This window comes from Equus caballus, chromosome 27 (genome assembly GCF_041296265.1).
Source record: "Equus caballus isolate H_3958 breed thoroughbred chromosome 27, TB-T2T, whole genome shotgun sequence".
Classification (NCBI taxonomy): Eukaryota; Metazoa; Chordata; class Mammalia; order Perissodactyla; family Equidae; genus Equus; species Equus caballus.
In genome coordinates, this window is record NC_091710.1 from 14796082 (window position 1) to 14818901 (window position 22820).

The 22820-nt window shown below is 44.8% G+C and overlaps 1 protein-coding gene across 8 annotated transcripts in view; it reads right to left on the minus strand.

Annotated features, from left to right (window-relative positions):
- Positions 1-22820, minus strand: part of LOC138921112 (rho GTPase-activating protein 20-like) — a 56206-nt gene that overhangs the window by 16011 nt on the left and 17375 nt on the right. For 5 of the 8 annotated variants that reach the window (XM_070253488.1, XM_070253487.1, XM_070253494.1 and 2 more), the window contains 12 exons: positions 21376-21531; positions 18479-18648; positions 16944-17105; positions 14067-14176; positions 12501-12690; positions 10826-11291; positions 8491-9929; positions 6662-6866; positions 4429-4550; positions 2951-3564; positions 2423-2528; positions 1434-1518 (listed from right to left, as the gene is read on the minus strand). In XM_070253488.1, the coding sequence (XP_070109589.1) occupies positions 9781-9929; positions 10826-11291; positions 12501-12690; positions 14067-14176; positions 16944-17105; positions 18479-18648; positions 21376-21531 (1403 nt within the window). In that variant the 3' untranslated portion in view covers positions 1434-1518; positions 2423-2528; positions 2951-3564; ... (1 more) ...; positions 6662-6866; positions 8491-9780. The remainder of the gene's footprint in view (positions 1-1433; positions 1519-2422; positions 2529-2950; positions 3565-4428; positions 4551-6661; positions 6867-8490; positions 9930-10825; positions 11292-12500; positions 12691-14066; positions 14177-16943; positions 17106-18478; positions 18649-21375; positions 21532-22820) is intronic. The other 3 variants (XM_070253491.1, XM_070253493.1, XM_070253492.1) reach the window with 3 other exon arrangements.

Here is a 22820-nt window from a genome sequence, read left to right on the forward strand (position 1 = left end):
CTACGGCACTATTTCCAAGGTATTACTATGGAAACGCAGCGTAACCCTGAACGCTGTTATTCTGCCTGGGAGTTTTTTCTCTCAAACCAGCCAGCTTTGGGGGATTTGCATGTGTGTCTGCTGTTCCCCTGCAGGAAGCTGTTCAGTCTCCAGGAACAACTCCCATTTGATTTTGCCAGGGACACTACCTTCCAGAGGATGCTAGCCTAGGACTCCTTGGGGAGGGTAGACAGAGGGCAGACAATGACCATCAGCTGAGAGCAGGCCCAGAGCTGCACTCTACTAGTAGGAGGGTTTGTGCAGCAGCCCAGGGCAGGCAAATCCAGGGGAGACCCAGGGGGCGTAGAGGAGAAGGGGGACCCAGTTCCACCCAGGCTGATCTCTGCCACTCAGTGAAGGAGAGAGCACCAGGAAGGACTGCTGAACCCTGGGGGTAGCCATGTTCTGCTATGCCTGGACCTCTGCCAGGCTCTGGGCCTTGCAAGATGCCCAAGGGACCCCCAGTCTCCACTCTGCTCGTTCTCAGGGTTACTGCGAGGCTCGATCAGGCAAGAACACTTGGTAACAGTGAAGCCTGAGCGCAGAGGAAAGGAATAACATTTACTGAGCACCCACACTGGGCCCAAGACCTCCTTTCAAGCTCACAAATAATCCTATAACTGGATCAAAACAAGCCCATCTTGCAAATCAGTTCACTGAGGCTCAGAACCTTTCCTGGTGCCCTGAGCCCCTGGACACTGGCTTGGGAAGAGAAGGAAGAGGAGAGGGGTCTTTGGGGAAGGACTGGACCTGGTGGGACCACCCCAGCCACCTCCCACTCTGGTCACATGGGAGTCAGAGCAGGGGCACAAAAATCAAGACCAGCACCAATTTTTTCCATTTATGATCAAGGCCCCAGAGCAAGAGTGGGGTCCCCAAATTGCCCTTCACTTGGCTCCCCTTTCTCAGCCTGCTCTCTGCAAGAGCATCTCTGTGTAGAAAGTGGAACAGAGCTGAGTCGTTCCTTGGACTGTGGCGCACGAGGAGTGTGTGCAGCCAGCAACCCCTCCTGGCATGCTCTTTGCTTCCCAGCAGCTGGAAGGACAGCCAGGAGAAGAGACACACGCTCTGCTACTGCTTCTCAGCACCTGCCCCCTGGCTGGAAGCCTCCTGGGGCAGCCCCAGGCCACACAAGCAGGCCACCCTGTCCCTGTAGTGGGTCCTGCCCTGTGGCTTGAAGAGGACCATGCAGATTGTAGCCCACAGACCACTGGAAGGATGGAGACAACGTGCAGGGCTGGTGACCACCTCAGCCCTGACCTGAATCCTTCCCTCACCCCTAATTTTAGGCTGGGTCCTGAAGTCCTTGAATCTTCTGGGGTACTCTCGCTTTGCCCCAGCTCCTCATCTCTGAAACCACAAAGTGGACACCAACTGGCAAACCCACTGCCTACCTGTGGCGTGGGTGTCTCGACTTTCTGCTTCTTCTTCTGGTTCTGTTTGTTGGTCCTGGGATAGAACATGAGCATCTCCAGCCACCTGGGGAGAGAAGAGAGGACCGAATCAGACCCCTGCTCTCAGGAACTAGGACCATTTCTTGTTGGGTGGTCCAGGCACCAGGCTCAACACTTCCGGACTGGAGGCACCCACCCAGTGGCAGGCCTTTGAACACCCAAGCAGGGCAGAGCACTGCCCAGATTAGAGCCTGCCACTGCTGGGGCAGGAAGTGCCAGCAGCACAGCCTAGGACAAGCACTGTGCCAGGGTGGAAATGTTCACTCTCTTGATTGTGCTGATGTTTTCAAAGGGGTATAAATTGTCAAAAGGTATCAAATTATGCATTTCAAATATGGACCCTTTATTATATGTCCAGTCCGTATTAATTAGAAGAGCTATAAATAAAACAAATAAGGTGTTGGCTTGACTTCTGGCTTCTGGTCCATGATGTTAGGAGCCTGGAAGTCTCCACTCCATCCCCAAACACTAAACAGCTGAACAAACTGAAAAGGCTCCAGCTGTTCTTAGGTTCATAAGAGCAGTGAGGTCATAGGGCAAATTGCCACCCCCAGATTGGGGAGACTCACAGGTGAACGCAGAGAATCACAACTGAGCCCCCGAGGGGACCAGTGCTGGGGCAGGGAAGCCTAACCTGTAATGGACAATCTGCAGGAGGCCCAGTGTGGACAAGTGTGGACCCTCAGAGAGTTAAAACTCCAGGAGGACCTGGTCACAGGGGCCCAAACTTTTGTGAGTTTTGCCTCCAGCAGCTGGACCTGCTTCTTACAGTGAATGTCTGAGAAAAAATATTGTGCTTCTCACAGAGGAAAGAAAAAATGAAAAATTTTGAAATATGCTAGAGCATTCTGTTCTTAAAAAGTCTGCTCTAAGGAGAAACTATTTTACTAGAACCTGACGTGCTAAGGTTTGATCAGGGACACACCTACCTGTGGGGACTCCAGCCCACTTCAGCCATCCCGCCCTGCCTACGTGGAGGACGCAGAGCACACGTGACGTTCTCTAAGCACATGGATGTGATCTCTTCTGATGCCTCTGGGAAGGAATTGGGTCCAAAGTTACCAGAAATGAAAGGAGAACGACCATTTATTGAGTATCCACTAAACGTCAAGTAGTTTATTAAAATGTCACCCTGTCAGATCCTCTCAACACTGCATTTATAAACACTGTACATCTTTTTCAGAGAATACATTTAGTGAGATATTAATTCTTTCAATGTCAAACAATTCTAGTTTTCATTTCTTCGAAATTATCTAATTTTGAAGTTTGATATTTCATGTACTACTCCTTCAGTTATATACTCTAAGCATTTTGTGATCACCAGAAATTGCCCAGTTTTTTTTTTATTGTGGTAAGAACCCTTACCCTATGGTCGGCCCACTTAACCAAGTCATAAGCGCACACTGCAGTACCGGGAACTCTGGGCACAGAGCTGTGAGCAGCTCTCTAGAACTTACTCATCTTGCACGACTGAAACTTTGTGCCTGTCGGACAGCAGCTCCCTCTTTCCTCTTCCCCCAGCTCCTGGCAATCACCATTCTCCTCTGTTTCTGTGAGTTTGACATTTTTTTCTTCTTTTTTGGTTTGGGGGGTATTTTTCCAGTTTTAATAGGGCATCACTGCCAAATAAACGTGTTATCTCTTTACAATGACATGATTTGATACATTGCAAAAGGATTCCCCTCATCAGGATAAATAATACATCCGTCACCACACAGGTTTCTCTTTTCTTCTCTTTCTTTTTCTTGCGAGCATATTTAAGTTCTCTCTTCGCAAATTTCAATGACACAATGCAGTGTTGTCAACTATAGTGAGTTGAACCGTTTCAGATAGCTCGCATAAGTGGAATCACACAATATTTGTCCTTCTGTGACTGGCTTATTTCACTCAGCACAATCCAGCGATCCCACTTTGGGGTATATATCCACCAGAATTGACATCGGAATCTCAAAGAGACATCTGCATTCTTGTGTTGACTGCAGCCTTGTTCACAAGAGCCAAGATATGGAAACAGCTTAGTGTCCATCGACAGATGAATAGATAAAGATAATGCCAAGAAATATTACTCAGCCTGAAAAGAGAAGGGTATTTTGCATATGCAACAACATAAAGACATTTATTTGACAAGCGACTGCAGACTTCTGTTTGGGCCAAATGGAGTGAGCCCCATGCAGCCTCTCTCTCTCAGATGACAAATGAAACTCTGGCCAGAGAACAAATAATTGCCATCTGATTTTCTAAATTCACCAAGTGAACAACTCCCAGTAACTTGAATCCTGATACTGACCAGGTCTGAGACAGGTTCTGTTGGGGTTTTTACATAAAACAATATTTATATATTACAAATGCTTTAAAAATATACGCAAAATAAATTTGAAAATATGCACCAAAATACGGGCAGAGCTTAATAAATGGTTATAAGGCAGTCCCCCTATTGACCACCACCAAGGTCATGCCCGTCCTCTGTGACATTTGTTCAGTCTTAGTTGTACAGGAGACTGCAAATTAGTACTTCCTGTGTCCCTATGTTACTGTCTCTCTAGGCATTTCATTGTGTGGAGTTCGTCAATGTCTCTGGAATGAATCATGAGAAGAATATTATTTATCGTATTATGTAAAGAATGACACTGAAATGAGTCTGACCGAGTTGGTGTGAACGTTATGCAGCATTTTAAATGCCCTTTTCCCTCAGCAGTGCTATCTGGGGCAGAAGGAACGGGCAGAGCAGCTGAGGGGATTTGGAATTAGAGAGGAGCAGGAGGAAGACAAAACTTCTCCAGTAATCTTTGCAATTTAACCACCACATTGGCGTTCTCACAGCGTGAAATCAAATATGATTTTATGTTCATTCCAGGATTGCTAGCACATCATTTCATAAAATGTGCAGGGTTATTGTTTCCTTTCCCGTCATCTGTATTTGAGAGCCCCAACTCACCTCAGACAAAGGTCCATACTGAATTATTCTGTGTCTTCTATTAAACAAAGGATTCTTTGATACAGTGCAGAAAAATATGTACTTTGATGAGCACGAAATTTGAAGAGAAGGAGCATCTAAAACTTAAGAGGAAAAGGAAGAATTAGAAAAAATAATTGAATTATCTGAAAAACACAAATAATATCAGCTTTCATAAGTCACTGTAAAATATAGAAATAAATGACTAATGACATACTACTTATAAATAGCTACTAAAATTAGGACATTTTTAGAGCTAACGCATTTATTATATATTCCATCACGAATAAGTTGGGAGGCCATAGTAATGAGCCAGGACCCCTGACCTCTGCAGGGAGCCCTCACCCAACCCCAGAAACTGTCTCAGACACTCTCAAGGCATCATGGGTCAGAATCATTCCTTCCTATAGGGAAGGTGTGGAGCCAATGGTGAATGGAGGGATTGGGAAGCTGGATATGGGAGAAGAACCCGGGGCTCAGGGGCCCTTCACAGAGCAGGAAAGTGCAGGGAGGAGCTCCCCCTGGTGGTGTGCTGCTTGACCCAGGTCAGAGCTTTCCCTGGGCTGTGCTGTTTACGTCTGAAGGACCACGCTGATGCACACTGCCCACCATGGGCTAGAGGATCAATGAGTCCTGTTTCAGTGGGTCCAGTAACTTCATTTTCCTCTCCCGCAATGTGTCAAGTTTCCACCGCTAGAAGCTCACAAGCTCTCTCTGCGCTTGGGGCGTCTGGCATGTGTCTCAGTGCGTCTTCATATCTGCTGTCCCCCAATTCTGTGTTCACCATCGCCCAGAGATTTCAGTCATCTAGTCTCAGCCCAGATGCCCCCTGGTGTCAAGGTGAATGTTTCTGCATATAGCACTGATGGTACTTGCACCTATGCTCTGCTCAAGTGATACCGTTCCTGATGGTTTGGATTTCATTATTTTCCTAGAATCGGAAAATGAAATTGCCCTACATCCTCTCTTCTTTTTCTCTCTCTCTATATGTAACATATAATATACAACATATATAAGATGCAACATGTATCACATAATATGCAATATGTAGCATTTCATACATTATAATGCATTTTACATACGAAGTTCTCTCCATATAATACATTACATATATTTATGTTTTTATATGTAATTTTATAATATGCATATTAGTTTAAAATAAATATAAATTCCTTACTTTATATGACTGTTTGATGTAGCTAATATATTTTTAATCAAGTTCTGTAGTTTTACTCACTGTGAGGGCTGATAGAACAGGAACGTTACTACAATGGAACCTCCTCCCTATTTTAGGGCTCTTCTCCCATTGCTGTACTAAAAACTCTCATAGCCTGTGACTGTAATGTACTGGGCCCTAATCAAGATTTTTTTAAGAGCTCCATGGAATTATTGAGTGTTAGGTGTCTAGCATCTGAATCCAAAAGAACAGATGTTTATCCAGCACTTTCCCAACCAAGGAACCACAGGGAAGAGCAGGAGACGTTGTGGATTGACCTGAGGGAGGTGAGCACTGAATGAGATGGCATTGAATGTGGAGATTGCTGTGGGTGGTATTGATGGATACCTGTGCAGTATTGTCATCCAGTCCGTGAACATGGCTGCCCTTTCACTTATTTAAATTCGTTTTTTTCAGTAATGTTTGTATTTTTCAGTTTACAGCCTTTTCTATTTTATTATTTTTGATGCTTTTGGAAATGGAACTGCTTTCTTAATATCCTCTTAATCTTGCTCTTTGTTGTTAATTAGAAAACCAACTGATTTTTGTAGAGTATTACTACCCTTAAGTCCCGTAGTAGATACCAGATAGAACCCATTAGGGGTTATGATAGGAGTTGGTTTTCCTATCTTGAAACAGTAGGATAACAAGTATTAAGCCAGGTGGGAAAATGAAAATGAAGCACTGCCATCCATGAGCAGTACAATGAGTAACCCTGGATCCACCTCTAAAGGCATTGAGGAAAAGTAGGGATTTTCCTGAAGGTTTAGTGGAGGCCAGAGAATAGCTATCACAAAGTACACCTGAGAGCAAAGCTTCTTCAAAATCCCCTTCGAGTAGCTCTGTCTTCCTAGATTTCCATTCCTTTTGGCAGCTGCCCCAACTCTTTCTTCTCCCTCTCTGCTCGTTTTCCCCAGTCAAGCTCATTTCTCTCTGCATCTTTCTTCTCCAAACCCCCTCAGCTTGCATATCCACCCAGTGATAAATACCAAGCCCCACCTCGTGGTCATCCACTCCTCTGCAGCTTCTCAAGGTTGCCCCAGGACTCTGAAGCACCAGCATTCTTTCCATCTAGCATCACTTTGGAACGTGGTTAGTGACATAACTCATCGGTGAACAACATGGGCTCTAAATTCTGACTTCATCTTCGCAAACCGGGTGACCTCAAACAAACGATATCCTTCCTCTGGAGCTGTTTTCCAATCTATAAAATAAGGATAATATAAGTACGTGGCCAGCATGATTGCCGTGAGTATTAAATGCAATGATGCCTGCAAAATACCGGTCTGTAGTGACTGTGCAGTAACTGTTAGCCATCAGTACTATTATTCATCTGCTGGAAAATTCTATGAGGTCAGTAGGGCAGTGGTTCCTGTTTTGATATGAACAAAGCAAGGACCCCAGTGGTGAATTGATTTGCTCAAGGTTGTACAAGACAGGCAGCCAAGCCAGAGGTCAAATCCCATCCCTTGAGTCCAGAGCCTTTGGATTTCTGCCCAATTTCTTGAGGTCAAGACCTGACAAGCAAGTGCTGGTGAATGGGGTCCCCCACAGCTTGGATGCTGTTTAAGAATTCTGAGGAGAGGCGATACCCCTTCCTGGCTTCAGTTTTCAGTGCCAACATTAAATTATGATGATGTATGACATGAAATTGTGTCCCCTGCTGGCCCCTGAAAGTTGCATTTCTTCTGAGGGCGACTACAGAGGATCCATTTTGCTGTTCTCAGTAGGTCTGGAGTGACCTACTCTAGTCCCTCTGCTTGGAACACAAAGCTCATTGCCCTCATGAGCCATTTCTCACAGCAGCCACTCAGGGACTTCCTACATACTTCTAGTTTGCCTGGATGGTGCCCCCCGTTGGGGTGTCATCACTTCATTAAAATACAGAATTAAAGTTTGTCACTGGACACCCAGCCAGCTGTCAAGATCCCCCCTCCTCCTGCCAATGTCACACACTTGGTACTTCCCAGTATAGTGTGGTGTTTAGGGAATTCTGGAGTCAGACAGATATGAGTTCAAGGTCTAGGTGTGACACTAAATGTGGACTTGGTTCAATTTTTCAGCCTCTCTGAATCTCCATTTCTTCATCAGTAAAATGGGTATTTGGATAATGAAAAGCAGGCAGTTAATACTTCCTCGGACTCTGGTAGTTCATGAGACTGTGTCAGTGAGCTATGACTACACTAATGTCACATAACAGATAACCATAAACCTTAGGGGCACATGACAATCAGCAATCCACAGAAGAACAAATGTAAGTAGCCAACCCAAATGTGGACAGACTTCCCTGCATTAGTAAACAAAGCATGTCCAATTAAAGAAAACCCAAGATACCATTTTTCATCTATACTTAATGGGAACTCTTTAAAAGATAGACTTTACTTTTTAGAACAGTTTTGAGATTGATAGAAAATTTAAGAAAGACAGCACAGAGAGTTCCCATACACCTCTGTTCTGGTTTGCTATTACTAGCATCTTACCTCAATCGGGGATATTGGTTACAACAGATGAAATTATACAGGTTCATTGTTATTAACTAGATGTATGACTGTTGATGTTGACCTTGATCGCCTGGCTAAGGTAGTGCTTGTCCGTTTTCTCCACTGCAAAGTTACTGCCCCCTCTTTCCCTACTGTGCACTTTAGGAAGGAATTCCATGCACAGGTCTCTCCCTGGTTGATGCCCCCTCAGCTCTCAGGATCAGGGCAGAAAAAGGAAGATGTGCACAGCTGACTCTCTCCCAGTTCAGGCCTCATCCTGATGCAGTACCACGTGACCTATATAGTGAGGGGTATGTCTTCAATAGCAAATATTTACTGAATACCTACCTGGTGTTGAGTCTGGTGGTTGGCAGTGGAATGCCAGGCTGTGCTAGACAGCCTCATCCCTGCTCAGGGAGCTTGCCCTGAAGTAGGAACATTAGGGTGGGAGGCAGACATGGGGCCATCCTTCCCCAACTTCACCACTGGAGACAGGGAGGCCAGAGAGGACACTGCTGCACTCATGGGTCTGTGATGGGATGAGCGTTGATGGGATGATAGGAGAGCAGGGAATCAGAGGCAACACGAGAGCTGAGGGCACCTGGGAATGACGTGAAGAGTCCTCGGGTTTAGGCGGAGATGTGGAAAAGTCCATGAAACGATATAAACAGAGGAAGATGGAGATAAACAACATGACCTGGGAGAAGTGAACTACCAGGGAAATGAGATTAGAATTCAGGAATTACGAGACCCTGGCAGGGCAAGTGCCTTAGGAATCCCAGAAGATGTGCTTTGGTTTGTCAGGTGGAGGGGCTTGGTCGGTTGAATGTGATCTACTGAGGCTGCTGGAAAGGAAGACAGGGAGAGGCCACATGTCAGCAGGGTGAGAAGTGAAGGGTGGGTGAGAGAGTTGACAGAGGGAGGACAGATTCCCCTCCAGGAAACCTTGCATGGGAAGTGTAAGATGGAGGAGTCCAAATCTGGATGTCCTTCACTGTGTGTCATAAAAATAGAATAATGTTAATTTGTAGATTTTTGTCACAGGGGAAGATAAATTCAAAGCTTATAGATTGATTACCCTTTAAAACATTAACTGTTTATGTCCAACAAAGAAAATTTGCTTCTTTGGCCCCAGCTTGGTGCCATAAAAGTACTATACTCAAAAACATTCTTTACCACCTTACTGGTCTCCTCAGTAAGATGAGTTGAATAACATTTGGACTCAAGTTTAGACTCTAGTGTGTGAGATTCATGTGTTTAACTTTGTGAAAATTGGTCTCTTACAAGTTGGGAGCGTATTTCCTGAGATGTCTGAGAGGATCCTTCCATCTAATCTACTGACCCTGTGGTGACTGAGGACTGGAATCTTCAAGCTCAGGAATTACTGTTCTTGAGTCCTGAGGTGATTCCCAGGAGCTACGAAAACTTTCCTTTTCTGACCCTGTATTTTTCTAGAAATTCACCACCCCCACACACTTTTTTGTTACAAGGGGCTGAAAATGATTTCGGGGGCATTAGCTGACTGGTGTCTACGTGATGAGAACATAACGGAGGTAGTAGAATTTTGGAGAAAGCGTTCTTGGTGGGATATTACAGGAAGGAAAGGAAAGGAAAGTGTCGAGTATGATTATGGAGACTCTAATCTTCAGTGACTGAAAGCATTGCAGACAGGGAGCTGGGTGGACCCACGCCACGTGGGGCCTCGGCGTCATTCTGCAGTTGTGCCTTTTTGTAAGTCACTATCACTCTCACTGGCTTGGATTCAACAGGTTGCTTGGTTGACACTCCTGAAATGAAAAACCAACGATTGTCTTAGTATAAGCATATTCTCAGATACTAGACTCATCTCATTGGGATGAAATGGATTTTCCTAAAGACTTCCTCAGAGCATTGAGGTAAATGTCTGAAACCAAGAAATGTCAAAAATAGGAAGGGGCTCATGATACAGGCCCCCAGGTTCTGAATCTAAACTCTACCTTCTAGAATGGACTCCTGCCCGTTAGCTGTGATTAGCGAGGCGCCAATAATACCAGCTCTAGCATCAGGGGCACTTCTACTAGCCTTCTTAAATACTTTTTCACAAATTTATTTTACATCCATTATCTTACTTAATCTTTACAACGCTCCTAAGATTTAAACATTATTACCCCCCACAGTTTAGAGATGAAGAAACTGAAAACGAGCTAGAATAATTGGACAAAGATCAAACAGCCAGGAAATGGTAGCACAGGAGTCTGCAGTACTCTGAAAGGTTGTCTGACATCAAGTCAGCTCCTTTTTTCTCAATGATGCTGCTCCTCTTAATCTGTTTCAACGAGCACTGGAATTCCTCGGTGCTTCAGGGACCACTGAGCAGCAGCGCCTCGGGGCCCTCACTCTGGTTTCAACCAGAGGACGTCTATTATACACATAATAGATTTGAAGTTTTGTTTGAAAATGTTCCCAGACACTCTATTATCCCATGATGTCTCCTAAAGCTGTTATGAGCTGCACCAGCAACTTCTTGAAGTCAGAGACCTCGACTTCTTTCTTTGGTCTCACAACAGTGTGCAACCCTGCCTGACCTGTGAGCCAGCCTGTGGAAGGAGGAGCAGATGGGAATCACTGCCCTTGGGATGTGCTCTGGGATCCCCCGTCTAGGTATCTCCCATGACCCCTGGCGGCCTCGCTGCCTGTTTCTCACCGAAGTCAGTCGAAAGATCTGCAGCCTTCTCGCTGCCATCACAATGCATGGAGCTCTCCCCCAGGAGGGAAGCAATGTCTTCTCCGAGGTCAGTCGAAGGATCTGCAGCCTTCTCGCTGCCATCACAATGCATGGAGCTCTCCCCCAGGAGGGAAGCAATGTCTTCTCCGAGGTCAGTCGAAGGATCTGCAGCCTTCTCGCTGCCATCACAATGCATGGAGCTCTCCCCCAGGAGGGAAGCAATGTCTTCTCCGAGGTCAGTCGAAGGATCTGCAGCCTTCTCGCTGCCATCACAATGCATGGATCTCTCCCCCAGGAGGGAAGCAATGTCTTCTCCGAAGTCAGTTGAAGGATCTGCAGCCTTCTCGCTGCCATCACAATGCATGGATCTCTCCCCCAGGAGGGAAGCAATGTCTTCTCCAAAGATCTGGAGGCAATTCTCAATCAAAAATTGCACAAGAGAAATCTGCAACACAAAAGGGTAAAAACGGGGTGTTCTTTTTCATATGGCATAGTTATAAATCACATTTCATACATGAATCTTGGCTCTAACAAAAATTGTGAAAGAATACTAAGAAAAATTCAGAGAACCAGTTTTCTCTAAGAACGAACTGTGATACTTTCGTGAGTACTTTGGGCACAGGTTTTAAAATACTTTTCATCAGTGGACTAAAGGCATAATTTGTGGTCTAGTTTAAAAGCTAACATTTTTATATCAATGGTTACATCTTGAAAACAAAGGCAATTTTCAAATGTAACCCACATAGGATGTTTGGGGGAAGATGTATAGTCTCTTATGAAATTTTATCTATTCATTTTCATTAAACATTTTTTCCAGTTTTGTTGAGATATAATAGACATATCACATCTTAGGAAAATTTATAAAGCACCCAATAGACACGGATAAGTGAAATTCATTTGTAAGTTTAGGTGCTGCTTAAACTTGGGCAGCAGAGATTTCTGTGGGTTTTTGTGAGGGAAGAAAGCAGCTGGAGAGACACCATTCAGTTTGTCTGGCTGCAGCCCCTCCTCTTGCATTGCCTGCCCCACCCTTACTTTCTGGAAAACTCTCTTGGGAAACAGCTATGATCTTATTGGGCATGTTGTAGCTCTGATAGGATGTTCTGGAATCTTTTACTAGTTTCCTCACCCTATAGCAGAGGCAAAATAGTAGCCAAGTATTTTTCTGAATGAGCCAAAGCTGGCAGAGGAAGGCCAAAGTGTGTGGAGCCATGGGTGCTCATATTGCCCAAGCTGCCTAGGATGTGCCAGTAATGACCAGAGGAGCTGGGTGTTGTCGGCATCGTGTGATGAAGAAACCATGGCTTGGAAACTTTGCCCAGGGTTACACATCCCTCAGTGATTAGGCTGAGAGTTGAACCTTGGCTTGTCACACTCCAAAGCCCAGGTTCTTTTCTGTCATATCGGGCCACTCCTCTCTCTGCTGTTCAGTCCGTCCAGAGTTTAGTCTCATGGACAGGAAGGGAGGAGAGACTCAACTGCTCACAGTTCCCCCTTAACAACCCTCCTTCCCATCCCCACAGAGGAGGATAAATGACTCTGCCACTCAACGGATACACTTTCAAAAACTGGTCTGTCAGAGTTAACACCGTCCATTTTGGGTTCCAAGTGGGGACTCTGACCCCTAGGGCACGCAAATGAGAGCTTTCATTACCTTTCTTGTGATGTCACTTTCTAATTCTGCGCTGCAGGCATTGGGCAAACAAAGAATGCTTGGGGCTATGCAGGTGGCTAAGTTGTAAGCTGTCATCTGATTGACGGACGAATGCTGCTGAATGTTGTGCAGCACTCCAAAAAGATAGCGCAGGAGCTCTGCATTGGCTCTGGGCAGCTCATCCAAAAGCCTAAAGACACAAAAATGGACCTTTAAAGACAGCACGTCATTTTGCTCAGGAAGTTGGAAATACAGAGAAAGGGAACAGAGGACTTCTTTGTAGAGCAGGCACAAAGCCCAGTGAACATGCACGAGAATGCAGAAATGGCCCTCCTAAACATGCTGCCTGAAATATTTTCCCTGAAACGCCTAGAACGTGTTCTCATTTGGGCACATCTTATTAACATCGAATTTAATCTAAATATATTTTAAAACTCTGAAACATTGCAGAAACTCTTCAATTAAAGTTCACAAAAGCTCATTGATTAAATTAAACAGCGATGAAATTTCAAAGGCTCCCTTTGTTTTGAAGGTAGCAATATAGGAACACTGTCTCAGGGTAAGAGCCCAGCAAAGTTCCAGGCAAAAATGTTTCATTGAGTTCAGTTCCTGAACCAGATAAGAACTTCTCTGGCTAGTTAAGTGTTTGACAAAGGTAAGACCATATCCCTGGAAGATTGGTCCTTTAGCATCTCTCTTGGACCAAAGGATTTCATCTGCTCTCAGTTTCATATTGTCAAATAAAAATGGCAAGTAATAGGATATATTGGAATATATGAGGAAGCCATTTTGGTGTAAACCTAATTCGGGCCTGACCTTGTCTTTCCAAAAGGGCCTGACCGAGGCCGTTGAGCATGCATTGTCTATCTGCTTTAGAGATTCCCTATGGCAAGAGCAAAAGGCCCTTGAGATAAAGGTGCAACTTCCCTCCCCCTGCCAACGTTGGTGTCTCCTTAAGGATTAAGCATCTTTCCTTAGGCTAGAAACTGATTGCTGCGCTCACCTGTGACCACCCAGCTTGAGACAATAGACTTGCCTCCTGCTGCGCCCTTGGAGATAGCAGACCCACTACCTGCTGTGTCCATCAAGTGCTGTGCCGACAGGGCACTCTTGTGGCTATTGTGGGAGGGACATTTAAATCATGTGAAACACCCTCTTTGAGGGTATATAACCACCCTATGTACCCCCACTTCTTTGGAGTGCTCTGTTCCTTTGTGGAAAGACCTCCCGGGTTATAATCCTAAAATTTAAGCTCAGAATAAACTCACCCAAATTTTCATTTATTGATTGGTTATGGATTATTCTCATCGACAACATATTCAGAAGGTAGAAAATGGTCAAGGATTCCTTATTAACAAGACTAGGAGAAGAACAAGAACTCAATAAGAGCAGTAAGGCATGCCACTGTTTTTGAACTGGCCTCCGTGGGAGTGGTCAAATCAAACTCTTTGGCATTGGTCATTATTTTGGTGGACAAAGCTGTAAAGTATAAGCTAATATTTTCCTAAGAGTATGTTGATTGTACTTTGGAGGTGTGCCCCAGTAGAGTAATCATGGCATCGTTACCTCTGAGTGGCAGCGATTTTCTCCTCCTCGTTCTCTCCATCAGTTATACTGACCCATTTAGCATAGAGGTCAGATGTAAAGACACTCCCTGGGATGTTTCGAAGAAAATCCTTACACACATCAAAAGAAGAGTATTATTCTTATGGCAAATACATATTGGACAAATTACAGGGAAAACATGGAGTTGAAAAGTTGAGTTTCTGTCCCCACTTCCTTCTCAGGCTCTCCACACTGTGACCCACGCAGCGCTCAGCTCCACCTCTCCACTGACTTGCACACCCTGAAGTGGGTGCTTGGACTTCTAAAACTTAGAAGCACCAAAGCAGAGTGGGCCACAGTGGGAGCGAAGAGAAAGCCCCCTTCTATCACCTGGAACTTCCTCTTGGTGTCCATTTTAGTAAACTAGTAGAAACTGACAAGGTCCGGTGAGACGTCATCCTCAATCCTGCTAGTTTCTTGAGAAGAAATACCCATCCCCGTTTGAGACACAGTGCTTGCTCTTAACTCAAGCAAGAGAAGTTCTGAAACAAACCAAACGCACACACCCTCGTGCTCTCGCACACATATTAAGAGAGAACTGAGCCTTCTGACTTGAGGTATGTGTGCTCCTTGGGAGAACACTGCATCACAATAGCCTCGTTCATCCTGGTTTTAACTGTATGAACGTTCGATCCTGCAGACTGGGAAGCAGCAGACATTGGAAATATATTAAAATCCCCATTGGGTAACAATGTGTTACCCCTTACAGTCTGTGAGTGGGACATACAGATCCTTCCAAAAGAAGAAACTTACTAAAAACTTAGATACATCGCAACTTCAGGCCTCTGAGTATCAGGGCTACAGACGCACAAATGTCAGCTTCCTAAGTGGAGGCCTGGAACATCTGTCACTTTAGAGGGCTGAGGAACAAGTTTAACATCGTAGAATTGGGCCTATTAAAATTTACGAAGCTTTAATGTTTGTGCAAGCCTGAGGGGAAGTTGTCACATTGTCTTGCTAGCTTCCAAGCACACCTAGCTTCCATTGTTCTCACTCAGCAGCACATGCCTTCTCTTAGTGGTGGCTTGCTCGAGAAGTGCCTCAGGGCAACTATCCTAATTAGAATCTAATGATGGTTCACTCATGCTAATCCCTATTGAGCTGCTGTTAGTGCCAGGCACTATTGTGAGCACTGGGGACAGAGCAGAGAAGCCAATGGACAGAGTCCCAGTCCTCTCACTTTGACTATGTTGATTGGTGTGTGGTACCCATGGTATTGTAGCTAGCCATGGTAGTTAGTGCTTTTCACCGTGTTTCCTATGGAGTGCTTCCAATATATTTGGAGGGAGGAAGCAGTCCAACTCTGGCCGGCTCTTCAAGTCTGGGAGCGTGCAGGAGGGCCCTTGCCTCATGCGTACCACACTACATGCACTCGGAGCATGTGTCTCCTCTCTGTTTCCTGAACCCTGTTCTGTGGGAGCCCATTGGTGAGGCTGAGTGTGGTGAAGCCAGAACATGACCCGAGCAGAATATGCCAAGGGTATTCACTGCTGGACCTCTGTTTTTAGACAGCTCAATGGCAAACTCAATGTGGTCCTGATGATGTACTCATTTCTGGTTTAGGTCAACACCCCAGTTCATTGGGCATGGTATTATCAAAGCCAAGTTGCAAAGTCTGATTCCCCACCAAGATCAGTCAACTTTAGGAATGTCTAAGAACTATACCCACGAGTGGCCACCCCCTTGCTAGTCTGTACTTATAACAGAAAGATAGGCAAGACTCTGCTGATGGGCAACTCTAACTCTTGCTGGAAAATCAGTTCCAGGTGGGCACCTCACAGAAGGCAACACTCAACTTGCTATTTGTATGCCTAGAGTATATTTCTAATCATCCCAATGTCACAGTGGTCGACTCTAAGCCACTTCTGAACTGTCCCTATTTATGACAGAGCTGAACAATCATGGGGAACAAGGAAAGACCAAATGGAATCTCGATTATAAGAGAATTTTAATAACCTATTGTAGTCATTTCTACTTATGACATTCCTCTTTACAGCTGTTAACAAATACCAAGATGGATTGAGTCAATTCTTTCCCTGTTCTATGATTCCCTTCATAGAAACATAACTGGATATTTGTGATTTAGCGGTATCATTTAAAAACCTTTTTTGTATAAATCTATTGAATTTTCAGAATTCCAAACAAATTTCGTTGCTGCACCTACTTTAAAAGTCAGATTTATAAGAAGAAGCATGTGGTAGGAGCTTGTTACTGTGTGACCATAATCGTGGGTGGTGGGTTAAGCTTAACAAACATTAATAAAGGATGCCAAATTTGGTAAGGGTGAAAGAAGGCAAAAAATAGTGAAGTCACCCCTACACTACTTTTAAATTAAAAGAGGCAGGCGAAAGAAGGATGAGGAAGTGAACGGAGCTTTTGCTCACTCATTGAGCATTTTTTGATTCATTGAATGACAAATGTTGGCTTACTGACTACGGTCAACCTCTCTATCTATTTTCAAATGTTTCATACGAATTTTCTTTTGTAAACTTTGCTTTCATTAGGACAATGGTGAAGAAGTCATCAAAAACAGGATGTTTGTTCTGGTAAACGTTCTGTATATCTAAGTGTGTGTTCAGAATTTTTATTATTATTATTCTGGGATAATGTTCAGGAATGAAGAAGGAGAAGGTAGTGTGTGATGAAAAAGGAAAGTATATCTAACATTTGGGGCTTTTAACCCCCAAACTAACGCCCTTAAATTTGGACTTCGTGAAGTGTTTTTCAGTTTCTCAATCTATTATGCCTATTATGGTTCCTGGGCAATCACGGTGAAGGAAATTGATCATGTACCTTCAGAGTTACGCTGTGTGTGGATAATGCTAGAAGTTTCCCTACCTTTAAGACACATGCGACCACAAGAACAGATTCACAGTTCAGGTTCACTTTGTCCCCAGCATTTAATGTCTCCTTTAGGGCTCTGCATAATTTCATATTGGCCGATTTTCTGAATATGCCCTCTGTGAGCGGCCCTTTTTGCTTAAGAAAGCAAAGCATATCCTATCGGGAAGAAGAGAAAGGAAAAATCAATGGCACCTTGTATCCAGGAGCCCAGAGCACCAGCTCCCCCCTTGTCTGAGCTGGGGTAAGCGAGGTGCAGTGCTGGAGGGGGGGGCATGCAAGCAAACGTAGAATTTTTTTTCTCAGTGTCTCTATTTTCTACCCAACCATCCCTTCTACACTCATATGCTGAAACATTTCAAACAGTTGTTAAGTCAGATTTTCCTTTTCAGTGAACTGACACTTTTGAATGAAACTTCCCTGCTTCCAGGCCTTTGTGGAATCACCCGCTCCTACTCCACCAATCTTTCCTCATCATGCCCTAATATAGCTGCTCTTCCCCAGCTATGGAAATCTTGGTGCCATACCCGTGTCCCATTGTTCGTTCCCCTTTAAGGGGCTGCGTACCCCATTTCTACTTCCTGGATTGCTTTCCCTCCTTTCAAATCGGGCTCTCCAAACCCCTCTCCTCCTCCTCTAATTACATCCCCTTCTCATCACTCTTTCCTTTCCTTTTGCTGCATCTTCATGTCCTCTGCTTGTGGTGCAGAAAGGCTCTAGGTATTGGAGTCAGGTAATCCAAGGGACCCGAATCCTATGATGCTACATCTTGGCTCTGTGGCCTTGGGCACAGTGTGCACTTTAGTGAGGTTACTTTTATTCTCATTTGTGAAGTGGGAATGATGATAATCATAGCTACCCCCTAAATTTGCTGTGAAACTTGCAAGGACTGAGGTAGTAGGAGCATGGGACTGGCATGACACATTTCTTCATCGTTAGCCTAAAATTCCCTAGATCTGGTAGAGTGCTTGGAGAGATACTGGACACTCAATAAATGTTGAAACTGACAATTCCATACACCAACTTGAGTTAACACAGGCCAAATTCTGTGGCTGTCACTTGACACATTCTATTTGGATGAAAGGATCCACATATGCCAGAGGCTGAGTCTGTATGCTTCAGCACTGGAAATACAGGTCAAAATCACCTGAGAGATTCTGAGGAGTGAGATTGAGTAGACTCAGCTGAAGGAGGCTGAAGACTACGGTGGAGTTCAGAGAAGATGAGACGGGGTGGACTCTCAGAGACTCATCCACATAGAGCCCATTTGCATTGATCTGAGCAGGCATATGTGGGTCTTTGCTGAAACCTATGGAATGGACATGGGTATCTTTTCTTTGTCGTGTTTGCTTTATGACTCAGCAGTACCTAAATCAGATTTTATTCTTTGACATAATATTAGCAAAGCTTTTCCCCCAAAGCCAGCGGCTGTCTAAAGATTTCTCCATTTAGGGATAGATTTAAACGAGACACTTGACCTCTCAGAGTTCTCCCTCCTCAGGAAAGCCACAGAAGACCAAAATGAGACCCACCAGAAGAGAAGGGGGCAGGCTGTCGCGTTCACACACATCCCCGAGGCTGACGCCGAAGAGCTGCCCTGGCTTTGGGGATGGTGGCGTCACGTGCAGAAGGTCCTGGCAGGTGCTGGAGCCACGCCGGAGGGCCCAGTTGCCCATAAAATTAATTCTCACTGACTTCTGGCCTGAATCCAAAGAAGAAGTGAGATTATCAGTAGTAGTTAGTTTAATTTACTTACGGCACATTCATTGCAATGGCAAGAAGAAAGAGGAACTGAGTCAGCTTTTGCACAGAATTTCCCACGTTTGGAAATTGGCCAACTGCATCCTTGTGGTGTTAATCTGCTCTTCTTCCCCTCATCCTGCAAACCTAGAGGCTTGCTCAGACTCGGGGTCACTTCTTCCAGGGGAAATGCTTCCTAGGCAGTGCTCTCTCCTGCCTGTTGCATGAGACACTTCACTTGTACTTGTCCGTGTTTTCTGATGTTTAGTATGAACAGTGGATTCAGGTGACAGATCACATTTTGAAAGCTAACCAGGTTTGGTTTTCAAATCAAGCAGAGTTTGGCAATCATCTACTTTCATAGTAAGTCTCCTCCCACTCTTAGATTCCCTGTTTGCTTTCTGAACGCCCAACCATGGTCAACTTTCTTTCAGCAAAAGGATCTGCCTTTCAAGACACAACCTGCCTGAGCCCACTTCTCAGCCGGCCTCTGGCCTCTGCTCTGGGGTCCACAATGCTCAGGCAGCTCCATGATGACTATCAGCAGTCAGGGTCCTTGGGAAGTGGTCATTAAATACTGGCTATGTGGTAAGATTCCAGGTGGCCGTGTTTCTTCGGACACCCCACAAAGCTACCCAGAGATGATTTTTAACTACCCAACAGCCCCTGTCAAAAGAATGCTTTTCAAAGGAAAGGTGATCAGCAAGGAAAAGCTGAGTTCCAAGTTTCTAATGCTCAGCTATGAATGTTTACCTAAGAAGGTACCTTAACATTTGTTTAAATCACATGTTTATACCGAATACTAAAAATGTCAACAGAGGAGCCAAGTTGTAGAAGGATAAACAGTGAAGCAACATTTCACCAAGTAGCCTTCAGCGTCCAACCACTCGGCCTTCCTGGGAAGGAGTGAGTGCATCTCCATGTCCACTCACGTGGATGCAGTGCTCCTGGGGCTGGACCAGAGAGAGCAGGATCTGAGAAACAGAAGGCTCCTGGTTCTGCCGCTTAGTCGGATAAGTTTACTGAAAACTCTTTGAGCTTTGGTTTGGTCAACTTTAATGTAAATGATGCTACCTACACCTCTTTGGACTAAATACTAGAAGGTCCCACTCAGCATAAGGCATGGCTCATAGCAGCCTTGATAAATCTCATCTCCCTCACTCAGAGGCCTAAGGAGGCCTAGACATCTGTCTCCTCCCCCCAAAGCAGACCCCACCCCCATTCTCCATTTGATTTCACTGCCTCCAGAAGGTAGCAGTCATGAAGGAATGCCACCACTCCCCTAACTAAGGCTTCTTCCTGCCTGGCATTTGATACCCCTACCATTTTAAAAAGAGAGAAGAAAGCCAATACATTCTTAACTCCAGGAGAAGATTTCTATATGTCTGCATGTACAAATGTTTGTCTCAGATACACGTTAAAATGTAGGTTGAGTTGTTGTATGCAACCTGGTTTTCCTACTCTTAACCTGATTTTATTATTTCTAAAACTATCCAAATGTATTCCATTATTCAGCTTAAACAAGAATGCTCTGAAGAAGTGTGCTCTATCCCTTGATACAAAGCTACACATTCAGCTACTCTATGAGCATAGACAGAAAGTATAGACAGTGAGCTAACATCTGTTGCCAATCTCCTTTCTGCTTGAGGAAGAGTGGCCCTGAGCTGACATCTGTGCCTATCTTCCTATATTTTGTATGTGGGTCGCCTCCACCACTTGGCTTGATAAGTGGTGTAGGTCAGCACCTGGGATCCAAACCCACAAACCCTGGGCCACCGAAGTGGAGCGCACTGAACTTAACCACTACACCACCGGGCTGGCCCCCAAAACCTAGCTAGTTTTAAACAGTCCTGGCAAGATTTAGTTTAGTGTTTCCTCATGCTCCAATTAGGGTCTGTGTATTAAAAAATAAATTTTTTGAAAATTTATCCTTCTAGAATAACAATCATAATAAAAATACTTTGAAGTAGAAATTCTATTCTGGCTCAAATACTTCCCAAATAAATAAAATGTCTTCTTCAGAGAAAGAAATATCAATGGGAAAATATTGGAGTGGTAGGGGAAAAAATGACAAGAAGGAAGATAAAAAAGCCCTGACCGTAAACATTCAGTCTAGTTTTGGTCTCGCCCTGGGTCTGAAGCAGACGTGGAAAGCAAGCTTGCTGTGGGAACAGACTTGAGAGTCCAGTTCTCTCTGGAATCCCAAGGCCACTTCAGCCGAAGCCCAGAAGAGAGTCCAGTTCAATTCCATAACTCTTCGCTCCACTGGAGTTTTTGATTCCAGGTGTGTCTAAGACATGTGGTCATTTGGTCCCCTCCCGTGACAGGCCGAGATACTGGACAAATCCCTGAGATCGGGAAGGCACGTTCTCGGGTTGTAGAAGCACATGCTCTGAGAAGACACATGGATGTGCAGACACAGAACTATATGGCAACAGTGCTCTGGGGATACAGAAAAGGGAGCAACTGTCTACCTAGAAGAATTAAAAAAGAAAAAAAACCTTCCTAGAATTGAGCTGGGTCTTGATTTCAGACCTTTGGAGTTTCTCTAAGCTTGATTCTGGGCGGGTACTGGGTTCCTGTCCACACGGGCCCTCCACCCACACATGGAAAATCAGCTTTGTGTCACGCATTTGGGAAGTGGAGACATGAGCCAAGAGAAGGCGCTTGCCGGAGGGGAGGGGCTTACCTTTCCTCTGCTGGTTCCTGGCTGGGTGCCTTGGCTTCAGGATGAATTGGCCTTGCATGTCTGGGGACTCCTGGAAGGTGGAGCCCTCTGGTCCCTGTGGCAGGAGCCCAGTGGCTGGACGATGGCTCATTTTAATTATGTAGGGATGCTCATGTCCTGTACAGAGAAAAATCTAACTATGCATCAGGATGATGGTGATGGATTAGGATCAAACCTCCTTACTGTGAGCGTGTGGGCCACACCAGTGTGTGCTGCCATTCTCCTGCAGCTTCTGGATGAAGAAGGCTGTGCTCCCGAGCGAGTGCCACGTGCACCCTCACGGGCGACACCTTGCAAAAAGCAGGTGCCCAAGCAAAAGAGTTTAAAATGGAAAGAGAAAAAGATTTTTAACCACGTTGCTTTCTTTGGAATGCATAGATCCGTAAGTGCATTGCACAATGTTGACTTTTGCTGTGTTTCCCTCCGAGAATATTTAATGCCTTCTAGTTTCTGCCTTGACACTAACTAGATCTGTACATCTGAGGCAAATTGCTTGACCTCTCTGAGCCTGACATTCATCCTTTTAAATGCTTACCCTCACACAGACTTATAAGGATCAAGGAAAATATATTAATAAACATTGGTGGTCAATGGTTTTTAAAGAATTGGACCATATATGTTCAGAATTGCTGTGATCACTGTTGTCTCACTCGTAATGTCATTTTAACACAGAGTTTTTGTTTCCTTTTGTCAGTTCTAAAGACAAGGGCTCCTCAAGAGCAGCAGGGCTCTGTGCCTTCAGCTGCCCTCCCACGGCTGCCCACCCTCCCAGGGCCCTGCCAGGCAGCCATCAGAGGGAAGGCTGCATGGTGTTGGAAACCCAGAAGCAAAGTGCAAAACAGTGTTTACAGAGTGGAAAACTGCCCCCAACATCACCGGGAGTTGCCTGCCATGTGATTTGTTTTGCTCTTCCATGCTTTAAATTGCTTCCTCTCCATAGAGTTCTCTGTGGAGAATTGCACTTTTCCCCAACAGTGTGGTGTGGATTTCATTCTTGAAGAATACAGGCATGCCTAGTTTTATTGTGCTTCCCTTAATTGCATTTCACAGATACTGTGCTTTTTACAAATTGAGAACTTCCGGCAACCCTATGTCAAGCAAATCGATCAGCACCGTGTTTCCAACGGTGTTTGCTCGCTTTATGTCGCTGTGTCATATTTTGATAGTTCTTGCAATATTCCAGTCTTTTTCATGATTATTATAGTTGTTATGGTGATCTGTGATCAGTGTCTTTGATGGTACTATTGTAATTGTTTTGGGGCACTATGAACACTGCCCATCTAAGATGGAGACCTTAATGGATAAATGTGTGTGTGTTCTGACCTCTCCACTGACCTGACATTCCCCTCTCTCTCCATATCCTCAGGCCTCCCTGTTCCCTGAGACATGACAATATGGAAGTTAGG